This window comes from Monopterus albus, unplaced genomic scaffold, assembly GCF_001952655.1.
Source record: "Monopterus albus unplaced genomic scaffold, M_albus_1.0 scaffold531.1, whole genome shotgun sequence".
In the NCBI taxonomy this organism is placed as follows: domain Eukaryota; kingdom Metazoa; phylum Chordata; class Actinopteri; order Synbranchiformes; family Synbranchidae; genus Monopterus; species Monopterus albus.
In genome coordinates, this window is record NW_018128411.1 from 205,720 (window position 1) to 217,543 (window position 11,824).

Consider the following 11,824-nt stretch of genomic DNA (forward strand, 5'->3'; position numbering starts at 1 on the left):
CCCGCCCCTCTCTTCAGCCGAGTGTCCAAGACATACGGCCGGAGGTCAGATGAAACAACCACAAAGTCGACCATTGCCCTCCGGCCTAGGGTGTCCTGGTGCCACGTGCACTGATGGACACCCTTATGCTTGAACACGGTGTTCATTATGGACAAACTGTGGCTAGCACAGAAGTCCAATAACAGAACACCACTTGGGTTCAGATCGGGGGCGGCCGTTCCTCCCAACCACGCCCCTCCAGGTGTCACTGTCACTGTCCACGTTCAAAGTTCAAAGCTCAAAGTGTTTATTTTGTTGAAGGCAGAGCTGTAGTCAATGAAGAGTATCCTGATGTAGGAGTCTCCATTTTCCAGGTGAAAAAGGGAATAGTCGAGTGCAGCTGTGATAGCATCTGAGGTGGCTCTACTGGGCCGGTAGGCATACTGGAGGGGGTCCAGGGTGTCCGGTATACTGCTCTGGATGCGGGCTAGCATCACTCTCTCACAACACTTCATACTGCTCTGGATGCGGGCTAGCATCACTCTCTCAAAACACTTCATAATGATTGGAGTGAGTGCCACTGGCCTGTAGTTGTTCAGGCAGGTGACCGGGCTCTTCTTGGGAAAAAGGACGATGGTTGTGGTCTTAAAGCAGGTGGGAACGACACTCTGGTTGAGGGAGAGATTGAAGATGGTGGCTGGCACATGCCCTGAGAGCCCTCCCAGGGATGTTGTCCAGTACTGCTGCTTTGCGGGGGTTGATCTTCCTCAGCACTTTGTGTACCTGGCCTGGTGAGACAATTAGTGGAGGGAAGGTGGGGGGTGGGGTGGTCCAGGTGTGTGTGCGCTTCCTCTCTGTGCTGTAGCTGGAGGTCTCAAAGCGGGTGTGGAAGGTGTTGAGGTCATCCGGCAGGCTGTCTGTGTTTCTGAAGAGCTGCATGATGAAAGGGTGCAACGTCTTGTGTCCAGGGTAAAAGCAGATGTTTGCAAATGTAAGCCTTAGCAGAAATACGGTTGCTGATTTTAAGTTCAAGTTTATTTATTTTGGAATAATATTGTATCCTGTTTCGATTCATATTTGTGTTCAAAAAATGTTTCGTTTTAGTCTGTTCAATAAATGTTTATCCTGTTCGGCCCGCGACCTAAAGTGTGCTTTGAGTTTTGGCCCCCTGTGTGATTGAGTTTGACACCCCTGGTCTAGAGTCAGCAGTAGAATAGAAGCCATTCAGCTTCTCTCTGTACTGCCTCTTGGCCGCTGTGATGGCTTTCCTCAGTCTGTACTTTGCAGCTTTGTACTCCGTCTCATCGACTGATCTGAATGCATGAGAGCAATCACACAGCATGTGGGTACCTGACTGTTTATCCAGGGCTTCTGGTTGGGAAACCTTCTGACTTGTATGGTGGGCAGAATGTTGTCAATACAGGTACTAATGTACTCGGTCACATACTCAGCATAATCCTGTACGCTCACAGAAAAGTCCTCCAAGGTGGCTGCAGCTTTAAACACATCCCAGTCTGTCTGGGTGAACCAGTCCTGCAGGGTGCCTTTAGCCTCTGGGTTCCAGAGTTTAATTTGTTTGGTGACAGGGTTTGTTTGTTTCAGTCTTTGTCTGTAAGCTGCATACAGGAACAAAGAAATGTGGTCCGAGCGTCCAAAGTGGGGGCAGGGTGCAGCCCTGTATGCACCCCGTATGTTACTGTAAACATGATCCAGAGTGTTCTTGCCCTGGGTGGGAATGTTCACGTTGATAATATTTGGGAAGGACAGTCCATAAATTGCACTGGTTAAAGTCGCCTGCAGCAATAAATATAGTGTCGGGGTGAGCTGTCTCTAGTGTGCTGATGATGTCATGGAGTTTGCTGAGAGCCATTGAGGGATTAGCTCTTGGGCTAACATACGCAGTAGCCAGAAACATGGCACTATACTCTCTTGCTAGATAATAGGGCCAGCATTTCAGCAATAAAAACTCTATGTCTGGCGAACAGTGCTTATAAACAGTCTGTACATCTCCACACCATGAGGTATTGATAAACACACACACGGCACCTCCTTTTACCTTCCCCGAAGCAGCAGTGCGGTCTCCCCGATGTACAGAGTGGGTTTGTAGCTGAATTGCATAATCTGGGACTTTGTCAGAAAGCCAAGTCTCAGTGAGAATTGGAGCACAGCATTCTCTTATTTCCCGTTGTGTTGTAATCCTAGCTCTTAGCTCGTCCAATTTGTTTTCCAGAGACTGTACGTTAGCTAGGAAGAGGCTGGATAGTAGAGGTTGGGTAGCACAAGCGTTTAGTCTAGCATGACATTTGTGCACTGCAGAAAGAGTAAAAAACACACAAAAAAAGAAGAAAACAAAGAAAAAGACGGCATTCGAGAGTAGAATGCTCAAGCATGTCTGCCTCGGAGAGCGCCATGATGACAAGCCGCTGTACCCCAGTCAAATTCCTCGTGTCCAACACACCTGGCCAATAAAGCTGATTCTGATTCTGGAGTTCAGAGACTTGGTGAGTCAATGTCAAGAAGTACTGAAGCTGTTCTGGCAGCACATGGTGGCCCAGCACCTTACTGAGACACTTTGTTCAGGTTTTTCCTTTCATTTGTCAGTACAGGCGTCACCTCTATCATTGGCTATCTCTCTTCTTTTCTAACATCAAATAATCTTTTCCTCCTCATCTATTCATCCATATAACATCATCTTTTTTCCTCCAGCTTCTATTGTCCTCTCCTCCTGTCACTCATTCAACACCAGTTTCTCTCTCTGTCTCTTGCTCTCTCTCTCTCCTACTAGTTTATCACCCTCCTCACCTCTCTGGGGAACCTGCTGCCAGCGGTAATCCCAGTTTTGTTGGGTGACAGCCAGGCGGGAAGCTGCCAGCCCCTCTTTGGGTGAGAACTTCCTGACGTCCCAGAGCTTGATGGACTGGTCCTTTGAGTTGCTGATTAGGTAGCGTGCATCACCCTGGCAGAGTCACAACAAACAAAACAAACCTCAGGGTTACGTTGGACTAAATATACATGTACTGGCATGTAATTAATCAGATTCTACCCAGTCAGTCAAATCCAACTACTTGCGAGTGTTTGGAGAACCTTTCAGCAGCATCCTCCCACCTTGCTGTGGATGAAGGTGATGCCATCCCTGTGGCCAGCCAGCTGTCCAACAGGCTGTGGTCTGTCCTCCCGCAGCGTCCGTCTGTCCCATACTTTGCAGAGCGCATCATCGCTGCCGGAGAAAAGCAGCTGGGATGAGCTGTCAGCAAAGGCAACAGTGTTTACATCATCTTCATGGGCATCAATCTGATGGCGAGAGACGCAAAAGAAACAGAATCAGTGTTTCAGAGTGGGGGTATGCAAGCCAGTGGGTGAATGCAGAAGACTGCACATGTAATGTACCTTCTGCGCTTCTGTGAAAATGTGTTTCTGCGCATGTGTTGTGTAACATTGTGAACAAAACAGCAGAAGTGATTCCAATATTTCCAGAAAAGACATTATTTTTTAGGTGTTCCGTCATTATTTTTTTAATAGAGCAATGCACATTTTTTCTGCTGTGTGTAAGAGTGAAGCACACAGTTTAATGTTCTCTGCTGCAAAATGAGCATGGCAGAACAATAGAGATGCAACAAAAGATGAATGAGTTAGTTGAGATACCATGTTTTAATTTGTCCAGAACGTTCCGTTTATGCCCAAATACTAAGAAAACTACAGACATTCCCATGGGCCTCAGCTGTACACTGTGTTTAATGCTAATTAGCTCACATTTGAACATGGTAAACTTTAAACTGACTAAACATCATCACTGTGAGCATATTAATATATTGCTATAAGTATTTGAAGTAGTGCTGTGTTTATGTTCAGCCTCATGAAGCCATTATCATGACCGCAGTCCTGTTGTCAACAAATCCTATGTGAAAACCAGAAGCAGCAAGGTGTCAGCCTGACCCTGCAGGTTCACCGACCTCCTTGTGGCTCTGACTTCATAAACAAATAGCCTAATTTTTTTAAAGCGTTAGTAATTTCCTAAAGGAGCTGGTCACTGTAATTCTTAGTTAAACAAAACAGGACAAAACTGTACATTTGTTAGAGACAGTGTGTGTGTGTGTGTGTGTGTGTGTGTGTGTTCATGGTAATGAAGGAACATGTTACCCAGTGCAACAGTGTGGTTCACTGATGTTTTCAGATAAAGCTCTCTGGCACAGAGGATTAGATAGAGAAGATACGGCTATGATGCACACATTGTACTTTGTTAGTAGGAGACAATGGTTTGGTCTTTTTATAAGATTTGTTGATAGTAAGGTGAGCCCCTGACATGGTAGGTGGAGGAAGGTGGGTTTAACCCCCTGTTCCACTGCAGAAGAGAGCTGGACTCTTTCTTTTGCATTAAAATCAGCTTGCCCTGACCACAAGATCAGGCACAAATAGAGAGAGATGTATTGTATGTGATGCAGAAACATGAACGTACAGTCAAAGGGGCAAGAATTCTAGCAAAACAAAAGCAATACACTGACCTTCAACGTTCGTTTATTCTGCTCAAGGTCAAAAACATAAAGGCAGCCATCATTTGCTCTGAAAGGTGAGATAACAGACTGAATGAATTCAACATAAATAGTTTAATGTGACAGATCATGCTGTGTAGTATCCTCAAAACTATAGAATTCACAGCACTAGTTCTTCTACCATGAACATATGGCTGTCAGAAATAGAAGAGCTATGTCAAATTACATTTCTGAAAACTGAATAAGACAGCAGTCCTTATCTCACCACAGTCACTGCACCTTGACACACAAAAATAATCTGTACTCACCCTCCCAGGATCTCTTTGCCATCTGTGGAAGCAGCCAGTGAAAACACACAGAACCTCCTCTCATCTGGACTACAAAAAGCACACACACACACAAGTAGGCTGATGATGCTGTAATACAGGGTTTAATCCAAAGAACCTTTCTGCATCTGAAGTGTTGATGGGAGGTTGGGGGGCTGCTTGACAATTGATATTGGTCAGATTAGTTTAATTTTATATTATGTATGCAGAATGATATTTGCATACATTTTCCTGATTCTGTTGTTGAGGGGAAGGCCACTTGGCATGAATTGCCTGGAGTGTGTGTGTGTGTGTGTGGGGGGGGGTGGACTACTGTGCAGCTGAAGTTAGCTAAAGAAAGCACTCTGTGTCTCATTTACACACAAAATAAACCCTGTTCCTGTGTAAGAGTATTCACTTCCTGATTACTGTGTCTGCACCATGTTGTGCTCTCTCTCTCTCCCTGTACCTTTCTGCAGGTAGCCCTGGCTCTGGAGCTCTATGTTTCTGATGAGCAGTCACCGGCCACATCAACCTGACCAGTGTTTGTGTTTGCTGTTTTTCTTTTCTTTTCTCTCAAGGCAGAAGGCCACCTACCAAGAGTCTATCAGATGTTTCTTCTGTTAAAGGGAGTTTTTCCTCCCCACTGTCGCCAAGTGCTGCTCAACGGGGATTTGTTGGGTTTTTCCTCTATAATAACAGTAGCAATAAGATCTAGACCTTACTTTCTAAAGTGTCCAGAAATGACTTGTTGAATTGAATTGTATGACATGTTGATGTTTGTGTTCTGTTACAAACAGAGGTGCAGCGGAGCTGTTCTCAACAGCAGGAGACGCTATCAGTACATCCCTGCTACGATTTTAATGGAGGACCACACACACATAACAAGGATGATGTGTCATTGATCCAGGTGGTAAGGAAGGGAGGGAATGACAGATTATCTGCTCTGAAGTATTGTAAGATACTATGAAGGAAACACTAACTTGAGATCCAAGGCGGTGTGGTTTTCACTGTCTCCATATATACTGCACAGATGAACTGTGGGGAAGAGACAAAGATAAAACATATGAATAAAACTGGTGGCTGAGCGAATTACCTATTAACAGTTAGGTTGATGAAAATGACAAAAACCTGATTCTCAGTTTTCTGAAGCACTGTTCAATAATAGAGCTGAAATTAATGAGTCCATTAACTGATTAGTCAATCAATAGAAAGTTATTTGGCAACACTTCTCTGGTCCCCGCCTCTTGAATATGAAGACATGCTTCTTTAATTGTCTTATATCACAGTACACTGAATATCTTCAGGATCTGAAGTGCTGGCCGGAACAAACAAGTGATTTAACGGTGTAACCTTGCACTGCGTGATGAGCGTTTTTTTCTGTTTTCTGAATCTTTGAAAGAACTACATGTACAGTCACACCAAGTAAACGGTCAGTCGAATAACTCTTTAATCGTTGTATTTAGTTGCATCAGTCTGAGTCAAGCAGAACAATGCCAAACAAGCAAACACAGATCCATACAAATGCAGAACTTTGTGATATTCTAAGTAACGTGTGGTGCAACTGGTTCAGAGTGAAAAATGGACACCAGTGGAATCAATTGATCTGTAAAAAAAAAAAAAAAAATTGTCATATGGGTAGAAACACATGATCAAATTTAGCATGTCTTTTGAATTGGTTTTAACATTTACAGAAAAGATCCAATACCACCATGTTTAGGTTATGTTACACATAGTGGACATGTAAATGCACATGTAAATGCACATGCATAACATGGACAGTCCAAGTCCCAACATTTTTATGACTGGCTCATTGCACCATACAGTATCTGACAGGATGCCAAGCCTTACTGTAGTCAGACCAGCTGGAGTAGAGTACATGGTGTGCATCCGGGGTGAAGCAGACGTCCAGCACACTCCAGCCCACGTCCCTAGCCTTCACTGTTCGCTGTAGATTAAAGCGCCCTCTGGTGGTATCATACAGCCGGATGTTCTGGTCTGCAGCAAGCAACAGAAAAAACAGACATTACAGTACATCACAGCTATAGTACTATAAACCTGGAGTTTTTAATCGATGAGGGTGGGGGTGGTTACTGCCTGGACACTCAACCTCCTGTCACTTCATCTGTCCTTCTCTGAGCTCTATCTTCCATCCCTAATCCATGTTCCCTCTATGGAGGTTAACAGTTAATGGATTGATACCAGCTAGTTACAGCAGAAATGTGCTGAACAACAGTTTTCATGTAGGCCTTGTGCACGTAATCATAACAGACACCAGTAAAAATGCAACCGAAAATAACTGGGGACTTGGGTGATTTAAACTGCAGTGTGTGGAGATTACACTGCGCTCAATGGACCTGATAAAATAGACTAGAAGCAAAAAACGAGCAATGTGTGACTTAGATGTATGGAGGAGACATTTCATAGAATGGAGTTCTGTTTTGTTGTGTGAAAAATGTGCCTAAAAACATGCTCCGTCTGAACTGGCCTTAATAGTAGTACCTGTGTATTTGACTCGACCTTTTGTTTTATGGGCTTCCTGAGCAAGTCAGTTAGGGGCTTGATGAAATGATCGATTGGTTGAATGGGGTTTTTTGTTTTTTTTGCTGAGGCGGCAAAAATGTTGCTGTGGTGGGCCGCTACATTTGAATGTTACCAGTGGAAACACTGAAAAGAGAAAGAGTCCTTTTGGACATGAGTGGCCCCATTGATTTCTAAGCACAATCAGATCTGAATCGGCTACTCTGGCTCTTGTGGTGTAATTATTTACCTTGGCAGGCAGAGAGGAGCATGTTGCCATCCTCGCTGTACACTCCACAAAAGGCTTTCTGCTGGTATGTATCCTTGTGGGATACATAATTTGGCAGGAAACTGTAACACAAGACAAGGGCTAATATCAATTAACAGAGCAGCCTTCTTGTAAACATGTCTAGTGTGCTGTGGATGTTTAAAAAACATATATAGCAACTAGTTAATGCTTGAATGTGCTGACCTTCTGAACTATTTGGTTCTTATTCTTTGTGTCACCTTCATGTAAATTTGTTGAGAAATGCTGGAAATGTGTAGAGTTTGAACAGCTTACTGTGTGCGGATACGACTGCACTCCCCATGAGAAAAACTGGAACCTCTACATCTGCCTTGTTCTCTCTAAACAGCAAAGAGTTGACCAGAAAAGAAGACATTAAATGAGTCAACAGCCTGAGTGACTAAAATCATCTTAAAGGTGCATTAACTAATAAATAAAGTGAAAATGGTACAAGATACAATCCTCTCTACTGTACTACCCCTCTCCATCACAGTTCTGTTGTTATTCCAGCTTCTCTACCCTGTGTTTTCAAAATACGGCCTGTACGTTACCCTAACTTGCCACCTATTGAAGGCTATATGAAGAGTTTTTTAAACTGCGAGCAGTCATTTCCAACAGCCAGCCATGGAGGAGCTCTGGGCGGCTAAACATCTGAAACAGTGGTTGCCACCCTAAAGAGGTGGCATTCTCTTACCCAGACAGAATGGGAAAAAGAAAGTGCAAAAGCCAGGGTTAACATTGGTTTGACTTTTTGACATGGAGAATGTAAGAAACAGCCATGTGGCATTCTTCCTTCTGGTCATGTTAGCATCTAAAGCTAATGTGTTTGTTTTTGGTAACATTAATGGCCTACCGCAATTATGATTTTACTTTTGTGTTGAATTAATATGATTTTAATTTAGGAGGAATTCAAGCTTTGCAGCTTTGCAGTAACCAAAAAGTTCTTCTGAACTGACACATTTACTGTTAGTCAGTTAATGCTAGCTTCAGCCTGGAGACTGAATTCTGTACATTTTGTTGCAACCAGGCACCCGTGGTTCATGTTATTGGGATTAAAGGAACTGCACTAAGTTGATTCAAATCTTATTTATCAGAAAGATTTCAATTTGTTCATGTTAATGACCAATGTTCCACACAAACTGAAGTTAGTCACGGTGTTCCACAGGGCTCTGTGTTAGGTCCAGTTCTCTTCACTTTATACATGCTCCCTTTAGGCAATATTATCAGGAAGCACAGCATAAATTTCTATTGCTATGCAGGTGATACTCAATTATATTTGTCTATGAAGCCAATTTTATGTTTACTTTTTTAAAACTGCTAAGCATGGATGGATTCAATTTTATTCTGGGAAGTCACCTTGGATTTTCAAAATTGTATAGATTTTCATGAATTTGATTATTCACAAACAATAGTTAATACACAGAAATGTGTTTTAAAAAGTAAAATTAAAAGATAGTGATTCCCACAGTGAAACTGCATCATTTAATGCATAGTTAGGGACCAGCTGCAATTCCTTCACAGATCACCAGGGGGCCACAGACCTCAGCCTGAAAACCCCTGGTCTAGGCTGAAAGGCAATTTGTTAGAAAACCTTTAAATATCTAAAATGTTTTTGGCTGAAAACAATGGATGATAAACTAGAACTCTTTTTATTTGACATGTTTTGTGTCAGAAATCTGCTAGTTGCATTCCAGTCTGATATTTGACACCGATACTGGTTTTTAGTTTGTCTCTCTTTGGGCTGACCTCTGTTAACATGTGCGTGAAGCTGTGTCTGCCTTTTAAAGCAGAGGAGGCAGTGGCCAGCAGGATCTGAGTTCGGATCTCACTTCGGTCCACTTCGTCTGTGTCAGGTTGAGTGTCCACTAGCAAAAGACAAACAGAACTCAGTATTAGTTAGCATCCAATAACACAATGTCAAGACATGTTACATTCTAATTTAATTGTAGGTTATAGTTACAGATTAACAGCTGGACTTTCAACAACTAATATACAGTAAATAACATTTCTTTAGGATGTTACTGAATCTTCTTCTTCTTCTATTCCCAGCTGCTCCCGTTAGGGGTCGCCACAGTGAATCATCAGTTGCCACCCGACTGACAATTTATATGTTAAACTTGGCATGTTTTACACTGGATGCCCTTCCGGATGAAGTATAATTTAGAGTTGCCAGTCAACCTAATCTGCATGTCTTTGGACTGTGGGAGGAAAACAAGAGTACCCATACAAAACCCACCGTCGGCAAGCCTGTAAAAACAGGTCCCAGAGAGAACCAAAAAGCAAAAGAAACACAGGCCATAACAGCAGAACTGGTCTCACTTTTCAGTTAGAATTCACACAAGAACAGCAAGAATGTTTACAAGAAGCAGCAAGAGGAGCTTGGAGAGAGAGAAAAATTATTAAAATGCTATGGCAGAATGCATAAAGTAGAAAAATTAAGGTAATCATAAGATGATTTGTGTGTGTGTTTTGTTTGAAATAATCAGTTGAATGTGTAAGAATAAAATGAGAAAGGACTGTATTGAAAAAGGCACATTTAGAAGTCTAAAGTACATTCAGAATCTGAATCATAGAGAGTGAAAATGCTGAATCATGGCAAAAAGGGAAGTAAGACACACATTGATACAAAAGAGGAAGTACTGTGGTATGTGTGACAGAGAAAGGAGACACAGATGATTAAGGAAAGAAGAAAATCATGGTTTCATGCATAAAGTAAAAATTTGATAATGTTTGATCAATGCCTAATCAATGATAATCAATGTTTAGTAAAGTATTGTATTCAAAATATTAAGATCCATGTTTTGATTTTAAGGCATTGATAGTTTTGTGTAATCAGTGTGTAATTCTGATAGTTCTGTTAAAAGCAATGGTGGGATTTTTGGTATTTCAGTCAGATGTGAGTTTCTAGTATCTTTATTAACTATTAAGATGACTTAGTTTTCTAGGAAAGGGGAAGTAGAGTCCGAGGCTGGATCGCAGTGCGGTGGAGGCCGGTTACGGGCTGTGTGTTTACCTGTACTAAAATGAACAACCTTTAGAGAGTGTGGAATAAAAAGAATTGAGACAGATATGTGCTTTATTTCTTGCAAGAAATAGGAGCAGTCTACAACAGCATTCAGAGAGGTCTGTTAGAGAGGCTCCCCCCCAGAGGCAACTCAGTCACATATATACGTATGAGCTTTACACAGGGTTTGGAAGCATCAAAAGAAAAGAATGTGGACTGATAACATTCATGCTCATGTGCTTCTTATTAGACAGAGGTCCTCGTCCTGGTACAAAGAGATACTTTAATGAAGGAGGAGATCGTTCAAGGACAGGTTAGGCTACATCTGCTTGCTGTGCAGAAAAGCTGAAAGTTCATACATTCAGTGTGACATGGTTCAACTCATTCTGATGCATACTAAGTTACAGCTTAATGCATAAAGAATAAAACCAAAAATTGCTTCCACAGGGCAGTGGACTTGAGCTGTGACAGTAAAAGGTATGCAACAGTTCTGAAAAATACGACTTGGATGAGAGGACTACGTCTACTGACCAGAATCCTTTAAAAATCCAGGCAAAAAGAGAAACGAAGGAGTTCCTCACTGTTGCCGCCACAGGCTCTGTCCGGTTGATTTTCTGACTTCCAGAAGACCGAGTGACTGAAGGAAACAGCCGAAAGAGTGAGTAGCCTGCGTCTTAATCCACAATCTACCTCGGCCTGTTGGGGAAGATGGCTTGTTTGAAGAAAGAGGAGTGGAGCAGAGGAAGATCAATGATGCTCATTTGATTGTTTCTGTGTTTCTCAGAAGAAAGAAGATTTGGACCAAAAGAAGACTGTTCTGTTAGACATTTTCATGTCTTTATGTTTTCCTGAGTTACAGAAGATTTGACCAATAAGAACACTGTTTTTCTGATTTTTTCCTATTTTCTCTTTGAGAGTTTTGAAAATTGAACCAGAAGAAGATGAGGTTTTTGTGTTGAGTTTTGATTTTCTTATATATCTATTAGGTGGGTGTGTTCCAACTATAGGGGGATCACACTCCTCAGCCTCCCCGGGAAAGTCTATGCCAGGGTACTGGAGAGGAGAATTCGACCGATAGTCGAACCTCAAAATTAGGAGGAACAATGCGGTTTTTGTCCTGGCCGTGGAACACTGCACCAGCTCTATACCCTCTTCAGGGTGGCAGAGGGTTCATGGGAGTTTGCCCAACCAGTCCACATGTGTTTCGTGTATCTGGAGAAGGCATTCGACCGTGTCCCTCGCA

At 42.5% G+C, this 11,824-nt stretch overlaps 1 protein-coding gene across 1 annotated transcript in view; it reads right to left on the reverse strand.

Annotated features, from left to right (window-relative positions):
- The window catches only part of dcaf11 (ddb1 and cul4 associated factor 11), a 52,895-nt gene that overhangs the window by 30,891 nt on the left and 10,180 nt on the right, over positions 1-11,824 (reverse strand). The window contains exons 4-12 of the mRNA XM_020588347.1: positions 9,324-9,442; positions 7,854-7,918; positions 7,542-7,642; positions 6,623-6,769; positions 5,755-5,809; positions 4,775-4,843; positions 4,479-4,536; positions 3,085-3,270; positions 2,782-2,935 (exon numbers count right to left, since the gene is read on the reverse strand). Coding sequence (XP_020444003.1) covers positions 2,782-2,935; positions 3,085-3,270; positions 4,479-4,536; positions 4,775-4,843; positions 5,755-5,809; positions 6,623-6,769; positions 7,542-7,642; positions 7,854-7,918; positions 9,324-9,442 — 954 coding nt within the window. The remainder of the gene's footprint in view (positions 1-2,781; positions 2,936-3,084; positions 3,271-4,478; positions 4,537-4,774; positions 4,844-5,754; positions 5,810-6,622; positions 6,770-7,541; positions 7,643-7,853; positions 7,919-9,323; positions 9,443-11,824) is intronic.